Source organism: Podarcis gaigeae (genome assembly GCF_964106915.1).
Source record: "Podarcis gaigeae genome assembly, chromosome: 10".
Classification (NCBI taxonomy): Eukaryota; Metazoa; Chordata; class Lepidosauria; order Squamata; family Lacertidae; genus Podarcis; species Podarcis gaigeae.
In genome coordinates, this window is record NC_139686.1 from 68,650,030 (window position 1) to 68,662,037 (window position 12,008).

At 40.3% G+C, this 12,008-nt stretch overlaps 2 protein-coding genes across 10 annotated transcripts in view; both read left to right on the forward strand.

Moving 5' to 3' along the window:
- BCAP29 (B cell receptor associated protein 29) overlaps positions 1-12,008 on the forward strand; it is a 920,634-nt gene that overhangs the window by 601,873 nt on the left and 306,753 nt on the right. The window lies entirely within an intron of this gene.
- The window catches only part of ATXN7L1 (ataxin 7 like 1), a 77,705-nt gene that overhangs the window by 42,150 nt on the left and 23,547 nt on the right, over positions 1-12,008 (forward strand). For 7 of the 9 annotated variants that reach the window (XM_083701430.1, XM_083701431.1, XM_083701432.1 and 4 more), the window contains one exon: positions 6,747-6,969. In XM_083701430.1, coding sequence (XP_083557556.1) covers positions 6,747-6,969 — 223 coding nt within the window. Of the gene's footprint in view, positions 1-1,869; positions 1,968-6,746; positions 6,970-12,008 lie in introns of those variants that run through there. The other 2 variants (XM_083701436.1, XM_083701437.1) reach the window with 1 other exon arrangement.

Genomic DNA, 12,008 nt, shown 5'->3' on the forward strand with positions numbered 1-12,008 from the left:
TATTAATAAATCTACAACACTTAAAATATGAATCCGGGGACATTAAATGAAATCCGGGGACAGATTTGTAAATCCAGGGACTGTCCCCGGGAAACAGGGACGTGTTGTAACCATATGCTACAAAGAGCAGCTACTGACACCGCCACATATCGAGAACTTTTGCTTCTGTTGAAAGCAGTACTGCAACTTACCTTGAGGGGGTTGGGTTAAAGTTGCTTTTCACATTCTTATGTTTTTTGTTAAAAGTAGCAGTTAAGTTCGAATTGGAGCTTTGGCAAAATATTTAGGAGAAAGGTATGTGGGAGGTAGAAATTCATCAAGTGGGAATGAAGGGGAAAGTTGCCTGTATTCAGCTAATAGACTCTGCTTCTTCTAATTGCCTGTTGAAGTGGAGAATCAAACGGTGGTTTGTGAAGCTCCATGCATGCAAACTGGGAGAACTTCAAGGGCAGACCAGTGCAAGGAGAGGAGTGGAGCCTTCCAAAAAAAACGCCCACAGTGCACATGCAGAAGCATTTGAGAGTGTTTTGGACTGTTGGGAACAAGGCTTTACTTTCAGAGTTTGGGGTCACTCAGCTATTCCCCAACCCTAGATATGATCACTGTGGTCCAGTGGGTAACGTTTTGGTAGCCAAATCTCCCAATTCCAGCCCAGGTGCACTCTCCCAAACTCTTATAAATTCATAGATTTTTTTTAATGCGCTGATGCTCCTAATGTTTGGTTTATGGAACTGTAGATATTGGGGAAAATGATAAAGCATACACTGTTAAAACAGAACCAGGGTGGGGTTTTTTTGTATAAATGACTATAGTCACCATTTGTAATATATTGGTTTTTTAGAATGCATTATGACACTCCTCTGTTTACATAAAACGCACAAATGGGTTATTTGGCTGGATTTTGATTCTATAGAGGAGCCATATTTCAGTGGGTAGAGCACATGTTTTGCATGCAAAATATTATAGGTTAATTCAGTATAAATGAAACTTGGGTAATAAGGTGGGGGAAAACCTCTCCTTGAGACCTTGAAGAGCTGGTGCCAGTCACAATAGTAGCAGGGGCAAGTAGCTTGTGGCCTTACAGGTGTTTTTGGACTCCCATCAGCCTCAGCCAACATGGCCATTGTCCAGGAATTATGGGAGCGAAGTCCAGGAATAGCTGGAGCAATAATCTTACACCATATAAGACAGTTTTGTATGTTTGTGCAGCAAATGAAATAGTTGTTATGAGTATGCCTCCTCATCGGCATGTAGCACAGTGTTTCTCAAACCTGGGCCCCCTGCTGTTGTTGGACCACAACTCCCATCATCCCTAGCTAGCAGGACCAGTGGTCAGTGACGATGGGAGTTGTAGTCCAACAACAGCTGGTCACTCAAGCTTGAGAAACACTGAGCAGTGAATAAACTTTTGACAGTAGAAAAAGAAATGATGGTCTCTTGACTGATTGAACAACAGACAAAATAGCTGTCTTCGTGTGAACAGAGTTGCCGGCCAATGCTAAGCCACATTGTACACAGACGCTACCTAATTGTGTGGTAGTCCTGAGCTGTGTTTTCAAAATGCAAAAGGCCATGGTAATTGGGGGGTAAGTTTACTGCCATCCCTACTTGGTCACCTTGAGATTTGCCACCAACAATTAATTAATGTGCAGAGCATTTTCCTTTTATAATGCATGGTAGTTGTCTCTCTCTTTTTTAAGCTGTTTAAAAAGTTATATTGTCTAACTGGTAGGGTGTGAAACCTGGTTAGGGATGGTGTTTTGTGTCTGTAGTCAAAACAGTTGCGGCTGCAAGTGTGCTGCTTTCTGGAGCAGTCGCCTGCCTCACTTCCAGCCTTTGCAGAATACTTAATCATATTGCTGTCATTCTCTGACAGTGTCCGTAACGTGAATCATTTCATGTTCCAGCAGTACAAGTTGTTTACAGTCGCCCTAGAATTGGATTAATTTGGCAGACTGGGCCTCGGTGTAAGTCCTTTTAGTTTACAATTTCTTCTAGCAAGCTGTTTTGTATACTGTGTCTTCTTGCTGATTTCCCCCTCCCCAGCAGAAATGAGGAGTTTTTAGCTGTTTTATGTTGGAAGACAATGTGTGTAACCAATACAGGAAAAGTGCAACTTGGTGGGTATTTCAGCTGATTGTTTTCCATTAATGTCTCTGGAGTTAACAAGTTTCTTAAATTGCTTTTTTTTAAATCAAAAACATCAGTACTCTTCTTCGACCTGGCAGTCTGTTTCCTTTATCAGTTTACACGAAGAGCCAAAGCTAAACTCTCTGCCATTTCCTTTTCAACAGTGCAAATACAATTGGAGTGGATTCAGTTTGAAGATTGTTTTCAACCAAACTTGAAACTATGTTTATCCAACTCTCTCAGGTTATACATTTTTCTTTGGATATTTTCTACCACTCCTACAACGCTCGAATTTGTTAGCAGACTTTCCCTCTCCCTTCCTTCCTTTCTGTTATTTAATTTAATGGACAACAGTGTGTGCTAGACTTTGTCACAAGGAAAATGAAAGTGTTTAGCAAGGTGTTTATGGCGATTGGCTGTGAAGTAACTGCCTGTTATCCCTAATCTCCCCAATGACTCGAGTTATTTGGCTCATTACAAGAGTATGCGTTTTTGTATTAAAATATGCTTGGCACTTGGTTTAATGTTTAAACCTTTTAAACTGGGAGCATACGTCATATCACTTACTAAGATAGTAACCTACAAAGTTGTTGACTTATGACGGGTATTGCCTGTACGAAATCAGTTTGGTTGCATGCTTAATGAAAATTCCGAATGAAGTGTGTCAGTCTATAGTTTTGCGATATTAACAGGAAGTACATTGCAGTAGCACATTAACACCATTGTAAATGAGTCCCTACTCTCTGGTTTTCAATTTTGTAAGCTAACATTGATAAGTAGCTTTCTAGGTGGGTGGTGGCCTGATTTTCCAGTTTTCACTGGGGATCTTGAGCTCTATCTCAGTAAGCCTGCCTGAGACAAGTAATTTTTTTGTTGCCTCTGTTCTTCTTTTGCTCCCAGTGTTTTGTCTGCCCACAGAGTTATGTCCCCATATCTGGCACTCTGTGAGTCCTTAAATGTTGGGAAGGCCGTGGTGACCTGCAGGGTTTCATATAACACTATGCTGTATTTTCATGAGGCTCATTTTGCAATGTAAAAAGTGCCCTTTCAGTAAGTTGGAAGAATCTGGCAAACTGCACACCTTCCCTTCAGTTACTTCGTGCATTTTTTGCACCCTATTTGCAACATTTATTTGTTGAATTACTGCTGCTGTCTCATTTTATTTTAAAGGGCTTCTTCATGGCATGTTGTTGTTTAGTCGTTTAGTCATGTCCGACTCTTCGTGACCCCATGGACCAGAGCACGCCAGGCCCTCCTATCTTCCACTACCTCCTGCAGTTTGGTCAGACTCATGTTTGTAGCTTCGAGAACACTGTCCAACCATCTCGTCCTCTGTCATCCCCTTCTCCTTGTGCCCTCCATCTTTCCCAGCATCAGGGTCTTTTCCAGGGAGTCTTCTCTTCTCATGAGGTGGCCAAAGTATTGGAGCCTCAGCTTCAGGATCTGTCCTTCCAGTGAGCACTCAGGGCTGATTTCCTTAAGAATGGATACGTTGGATCTTCTTGCATTCCATGGGACTCTCAAGAGTCTCCTCCAGGACCAATTGTCCATGGAGTTTTCTTGGCAGGGATACTGGAGTGGCTTGCCGGTTCCTGCTCCAGGTGGATCACGTTTGGTCAAAACTCTCCACTATGACCTGTCCATCTTGGGTGGCCCTGCACGGCATAGCTCATAGCTTCTCTGAGTTATTCAAGCCCCTTCGCCACGGCAAGGCAGTGATCCATGAAGGGGTTAGTCCATGCTGATAGGCATGGCATAGTCCATGCCAATCAGGGATCATGCAATGAACATAATGACATCATATCACTGCCTAGTCCCTTATATTTTATAGAGAGCTTTAAAAAAATACAGGGGGTTTTAAAAAGACAGAATACCAATGGAGGAATTCTAAACTCTCTTATCCTAACTGTGAATGGAGAGAGGAAACTTATCCCATTAACTAGGCAGCAAGGCTGATACTATCAGATTTGCCACATTATGCTGGTGTTTTCACTGCCCACCACCATTGCATGGGATAACTTGCCCTGATGGAGCTATGATTATTTGCAACAGAATGTTGTGGCGATAAAGACGCTACATTTAATCAACCACACATGATCTGATAGGGTGGGGGGAACACTGGCCTGATTGCTTTGGCAGTGGAAGCATATCTAAGAAAAGTTTTTTTCTTTTTCTTTTTTTAATGAAATTTATTACTTTTAAAAGTTACAAAAAAGGAGAAGAAAAAGAAAAGACAAAACAAAAAAAGAGAAGAGAAAGAAAAAGAAAAACAATACAGTACAGTATATAAACAATACAAAACACAACCTAAATACATTAAACTAAACCTAAATAAAGCAAAACAAAAACAATTTAAAAACATCCCTCCTTTTCCATACTCAATCTTTCATTCCCTTGTTTCCTCGACCTCCTCTCACCTCCCTTTTTGTATCCCACTTCTACTAATTGTTTCAGCAAATCCTTTCCATCTTTCTCTATTTTCTATCATATTATAAATAACATATATTTTTAAGAAAAGTTTTTTTAAAAAGCACTGAAAAGGGGCTCAGCAGTCCTTTTATGGTTGGTCCAGTAAGGAAGAATGCTTTAATCAGCAGAAATGGGGTTGAAATGTTCGAATTCTTAGCCCACCAAGTTCCTTTTATAGATTTTTCTCTAGTAACTCATTTCTACTCTTCTGCTGCTGACTTAGCATCTTGTGGCTGCGCAACTGAAATTTACTTCACTTCCTGCCTTTTTGCATTTGTTGTTCCTAGGGCTTTTCATATGATTCTTTAGCCTGAGATGATAATGATTTGTTTCACTCCAATCAGCGATTAATCTGTAAGGCTGGGGGGAAATATGAAAGCATAGTAATAATTTGGGGTTCTTGGCTCTCTCCTTTTTGTGTTTTTCTCTGAATAACTGACCACTGTAGCATATGGTGACTTGGGTAATCACAAAGTTCAAAATTCAATAAAAATAAACAACCTTGGATAATAAACAGGAATGACAAAACTTTCTTCCGGCATATGCACAAGTTATTGGCTGAAGACTGTAGCATGAATAAACACAGTCTGATATGCTAGATTTTGATAATGTAAAGGCATAAATATTCATTCTTCTAGGCATTGTTCTTCTCACACATTCCTGTTTTCTTATCTCTTTTCTCTAATGTTTGCAACGTTACTTGTGATACATGGCTTGTGTTCTTTTTAAGAGCTCTAGTAAGCACTGAGCATTTTTGAGCGGTTGAGATCATGTTGCTACTAAAGATCGATTATCCAACTTCATAATCTGTTGACATAAAGCTAATCCACACAGTTTTAACATTGGTGTATGTGAATTAAATGTATAACGAGGTATTGGCTTTTGCATGCATGAGACTGTACAGCCAGTGAGATCAGCTTAGACATTTGATATGTTCATGTGCTGAGGAATGGAAGTGAGTGCATTCTTAAGAGAGGCCCTTGACTCGAACACACTGAGCGCCTTTCCCCTTGTATTGGTCGGACAGAATGTGACCTTTAAGGTCCATGGGCTTCTCACTTTAATTTTACTGAAGGATTGAAGAAGGAATTAATGTTGTCTTTCTTGCCCTTTTGTTTTTAATTGATTATGACCGTTAATATAAATAGTTAAATACTGATCAGTATAAACACTTAGGCAGTTCATTCAGATTCAGTTCTTAGTTCAATTTTTCCCCCGTTGCAAAGATAGGACCTGCCATTTCCTATAAATGTGGTAATTAATGGTCCCTAATGAGAACAAGTATGTGCAAACTGTTACTGCAGATCAAATCATGAGCAAATGAAAAGGCTGAAATTTGAAGTTTTGCATATCATAGTACATCATTTTGTGTTTGCTAACAGGCACAGGAAGTCAGGACAAAAAGTTTAGGACTGTTTCAAAGATTGTAACTGATCTGTGAGCCAGTTACTTTTATTTTCTGCTGCTCAAGCTTGGGATCACATGATGACATATATGTGCAGCAGCCATTTCCTTGACGGTACTCTTTTTATTTTACAAATGTGCCATTAAGATCATGGGAATTGCCACCACGTCTAGAATTATTTGCCCTAGTCTCAACATTTCTCTATTCTTAATCACAAGTCTACAAACAAGACTTGGGGGGGGGAGGGAATGTTGGGAATTATTTTTGTGAGAGAAATGTAGCTTTGTTGTGTAATTATTCGGCCACCCTATTAAGCTGAATAGCACAGAATGAAGAGGTGCTGATATGTTTTGAGTATGCATAAGGAAAATTCTATTTATTATCCATACAGCTTGTATCTAGGCCGAAGATACCTGCAAACCAGCCCACTCATCAGACATAAGAGTCCCACTTGGTTTCCATTTGGCTTTTCCAAGGACTGTATTTCTGTGCCAGCTCAGCAATAACCATTAGCATTTATTCACCAAGCACACAGTGTGGCACTGTACTCCATTTCTATTTTGGCCATCTATATATTATAATATATATTATAGTATAAATAATGTTTTAATAGCAAATCAGTTTTATTCGGGATGTTTTGGGCCTATGGTTTCTATACTGCTTGGGTTTCTTTCTTTTTTCTTACCTAGCTGCCATTGTCTTGCCTATTCATTGACTCTGGGTTTTCCCCTCCCTGCTTTAGAACGAAGACACGGTTCAATGTGTAAGCCTTCCCCATCTCCAGCTTCTCCACCCTGCAATTCCAGGGCATCATTTATACAGATGAAACCGAGATCCTGTATCAGCGGCCATAACCCTGTCAATAACAACTCAAAGCCATTCAAAACGCCCAAAGACAATCTAATTACCTCCACTAGCAAACAGCACATGGTCTTTTCTTCGAAAGTATCAAGGGATAAACCTTGGTAAGTTGCTGTTCTGGAAAACTTTTGGGGTTTTTTTTTCCTTCTCCTTTTCCTTCTTAATATTTATTATAAAACAGGCAAGGAAATTTAATATGTGGCTGAATAATGGATCTCTTCTAGCGTTGGAGTAGTGTGTGTGTGTGTGTGTGTGTGTGTGTGTGTGTGTGTGTCTTAAATAGAAGATGGGCATATTGTTTTTGTGGTGTACCACAAAATGACATAAAATAAACAATCAGATTATATCCACAAAACAAAGACAGCGCAAATTAGTAGCTCAAATGAATTTATCAACATAGTTGAATCGTCCCTCAAAGAAAGTCTGAGTGAACAGGTGAGTTTTAAGCAAGAACCTCCGTGCCAATACTGCAGGTGCCTGCCTGTTGTCGAGGGCAAGTGCTGCCACACTTAGGACCCTGAATTTGCACACCCACTACTTTCCTGCCTCTCCTTAGATCCTTGTGCTGTGTTGACGGTTGCTCCAAAATTTCCCCTGAATTCCAGGTGTTGCTCTTGGTAGGAGATGCTCCAGGAGCACAGCTGGAAGTATAGAATTCCCCATTTGGTACTTGGATTCCAGACAATAGCTGTATATAAGAATAATACTGTTACTGCATGATTTGTGTGTTGTATCTGCCCAATTGCCTGTGGTGTTCTATTTGACTAATTCCTTGTGAATTATTTACATACGGGAATTCATTCATGGAGCAAGAGCTGGAAACTTCCATTTATGCCCTGTGGTATGTGTGTTTGTACTCAGTGGCGTAGGGTGGGTTGTCAGCACCCGGGGCAAGGCAAGTAATTTGCGCTCCCTAACCTGTGGATTTGTGCCCCCTAAACCATGGATTTGCGCCCCCTAACCCTAACCCCCAGATGTTGCGCCCGGTGCGGCCGGCCCCCCCTGCACCCCCCACGCTACGCCACTGTGTGTACTTAACACATGCATATGTGCACACCTAAAAAATAACCCCAGTCATTTCATGTTGCAGCCCCATTGGCATTAATAGGAAATGTTTGTTTAGTGGCAGGCCCAACCAGCTCTTAAGCAGATACAGTAGATTTCTGGGTACCAGTAAAAGGCATCAAACTGTCAAGAATTTCGTTTATTGTTATATTTGTGCTGTCATTCTGGACTGTAATCAGCCCTGCAGCCCTGCTGCTGCAACAGACTTCCATGCATGCGACAGAACGTCATCTTCAAAAACCACAGAGCCTAGGACTCGCCGATCAGAAGATCGGCGGTTTGAATCCCCGCGACGGGGTGAGCTCCCGTTGCTCGGTCCCTGCTCCTGTTTCCGTGCGCTGCTCTGGTTCGCCAGAAGCGGCTCAGTCCTGCTGGCCACATGACCCAGAAGCTGTATCCCAGCTCCCTCGGCCAGTAAAGCAAGATGAGTGCCGCAACCCCAGAGTCGGTCACGACTGGACCTAATGGTCAGGGGTCCCTTTACCTTTACCTTTTCTGAATGAGGACCTGTTTTTTCAGCCCTTTGGGGCTGCTTTTTAATAGCACTTTACGCCAAAAGAGTTAAAACATGCTTGAATACTAGTGTCTCTGCACATGTACAGAAGGAAGTCTCCCTTGCAAAACAAACCTTAGGCATTGCTAAATGACTGTCGGGATCTCTAACAGAGCCTGCCCTTCCTGAGATCTGGAAAACTAGGACTTCAGCGAGGAAGTCAGATATACTATATATCATTTTTTACAGCTGTGGTGACCCTTTTCATCATGTCTCCTTTGTCCTGGATTCCTGTGGCAGTCTTCAGTATATAGATCCTCCCTTAATTTATAATCTAGAACAGCCTCTAACCCTAGGGCAGCATATTGCCATATCTTGCTCTGGCTTTCTCTAGGAAAAAAAATTTGTCAATATTGCATTTGATATTTCTGTCCTGGAAACATCTGAAGAAGAGCAACCCCAGGCCTTTGTGTGATAGGATATGGGCTGTTGTATCCTTATTGCAGTTTTTAATATTTGACAAGGCCCATTACTGAACAGTTTTCTTTCCTAAGGGACAAAAGTTGAATGCATCGTAATTGTAGCATATCGAGTAGAAATGACGATTCCTTTATCTGCGAGAATTAGATTGGGTATGCACTAGCTCAGACCCTCCAAGTGTCCCTATTTTCCAGGGATGTCCCTGATTTACAGAAGCTGTCCCAATTTCTGATTGGACCCCAGAATGTCCCGCTTTTCCTTAGGACATCCCTATTTTCATTGGAGAAATGTTGGAGGGTGTGGAGTTATATGATCCCCAGGCCGTCTGAAGGCAATCTTGTATAGGGAAGTTTTTTAAAAATGCTTAATGTTTTATTATGTTTTAATATATGTTGGAAGCTGCACAGAGTGATTGGGGAAACGCAGTAAAATGTGTGGGGTATAAATATAAAATTATCATTATGGAATGTGGCATCCCTATTTTCATCAGAGAAATGTTGGAGGGTATGCTAGTTCATTTGCTCTTAATTAAAAATGACATAATATTAGAAAGGGACGTTACTGATTTTCTCGACTGCCATTGTGCTGTTTCCAATGTGAGACTTTCCTTGGACCACATTTGGTGAGACCAAACTTGGGTCCATTAAATTCTGTGGGTCTACTCTGAGTAAAAGTTAGTTGTATATGACCCAATAAGAGGTTTTGCAAGTTAATAAGGAATTCAGACTTCCTTTGGAAAAGACATTTCCTGAGGAGGGGATAGGAGGAATCACAGCAAAATGGCTGAACCCCACTCCATGACAACATGGCGACAGCAAAAAGCTGGTGAAATATTAGTTAATCCCAGTAGTTATTTTATATACCTGGGGGAATGTCTGCTACTTTTTGTTCTTGGATTATAACATCAAGAGTATGAATTCTCAATAGGTAACAGGCAATATCCATTCCAAAGTTGTCGTTTATAGGCAAAAGGTAGCAACCACAGACTCAAACCCATTTTAAAACAGAGAAAACAGTTCTGTTTCTACTGAGAGGTTGATCCAGATTAATTTTTCAAGCCTCTGTCCAGCATCTACTGAAAAGCAGCGCTTAGAATCATATAATTGTAGAGTTGGAAGGGACCAAAAGACCAATCCTCTGCAGTGCAGGAATATTTTGCCCAGTGTGGGACTCAAACCCACAACGCTGGAATTAAGAATCTCGTGCTCTACCAACTGAGCTATCCCAACTTGTATTCCGGTTGGCTAGGGTGCCTTTTCACCAATCCCATATGTTCTCAACTACAGCTTTATCACTAGGCTATCTCTACTCATCCTAATGTCTGGCTTCTTTGTCCCCCTTTACTGGATTGCAGTTTAACGGGGGTTTTTTAAGGGATAGGACCTGCTTCATGGAATCAGTTGTGGCTTTGACCCATCTTCTTGCAAGTTGCCCAGTTTCAAAACTCAGTCATTGTCACTTGTGGAAAATAAAGTTCTGAATGATTCACTTACCCATGAAGTATATGCCATCAAGTTTATTGTAGAGATATACTTTGCTGATGCAAAACAAAAAAAATTCCTTCCAGTAGCACCTTAAAGACCAACTAAGTCAGTTCTTGGTATGAGCTTTCGTGTGCATGCACACTTCTTGCATGCAAGTTAGCTATGAAAGTAACTCCATTTTAATTAAATTCCAGCGCTCAACAACGGATGCTAAAACACAGCCAGAGCTGGTTTAACCATGTTGATATGATAGACTAAGGCCTCATATTCAGTGATAGCCTGATAGCACTTCTGCTAAGTTTTCTGTGTTGGGCTCCTTTAAAATTCTGCACAGATTGGAACACAGCGAATATTCTCCCATCATGTGACTAAAGGAGCAACAGCCCTCATTTCCAACTGTAGAGAAATTTAAAAACTGGTAAACACTGGACAGATGCTGCACGTAGAAAATCTTCCATGAATGAAAGAATAGTGTATCGTGAAATGGAGAAAGATAATATGGGTTGAAGGCAAAGGAGAGCATATTGATGCATGAGACAAGAGAGGCATGGAGCTTCATGCTATCGTTCTGCCTATGACTACATCTCTATCTCTGTATTTATACTTTTGAAGTACTGAAAACAAGAATAACAACAACAGAAAAGGAATTGGTATTTTAAAAGGGGGGAAATTGAATGCCCTTTTCAAATTCTTAAAGCAGCCAGGTTAAACGTTTCTTACAACAACCTAACTTTAATGTGAAATTTTACAAAAGGTACTGGCCAGAATTTTGATTGTGAAATATTTTTGACAGTCAAAGATCTTCTCAATGTCCTAATGATGCATGATGATTCAGGCTATTTTGACTTACGGCGCATTTACCAAATCTCATACGTGGATGTAAAATCTGTATTGGTTAAACTGTACACTGGGTTTTTTAATGTTTGGGTCTGTTTCAGTGTATTTTCCCTTTTCACTGGGCAGTGTGCAAGGCGGTTAACATAAGTGTACTTAAATCACATCTCTAAATAAAATACATTAAATAATAATAATAATAATAATAATAATAATAATAATAATAATAATAAGTAAAATACCAGCAAGATAACTATAAAACAGAAAAGCCTTCTAGAAACCTTGGTTATAAAGTCTTCAAAATAAGTTAGTTTTAATTTGGCACTGAAATCAACACAGATAATTGACAATGCCAGTGTCTATTGCCATGGTTTTCCATTGGCTGGGCAGGAGGTTTCTGGCCTAACCAGTAAATGCTGGGGCACCCAAAGAATGGCCTCCAATGAAGATCTTTAAAAATGCCAGTTTCCTCTTTTCTTTTTTCTCCTGTATCAACAACATTAGCTGAATGTGTTTTTAGTCTTGTGTGTGAAAACTGCTTCTAAGTTTGACTGAGATCAGAAAGTGAAATTAAGTATGGTACTGTAATAATATCATAAAGCAACAAGACTATAATGGAGCCGGGAGAACTTAAAGCTGAGTGCAATAATCCTTCTCGCTTGCTTTGTATACTTCTGTCAGTTCCACTTCAAAATATGTATTTGTCATCACAGTGTCTGGAAACTGTTTTTTTAATTAATGAAGCACTGTTAATATTACATGATCAGTGTACATAGTCTTCTACAGA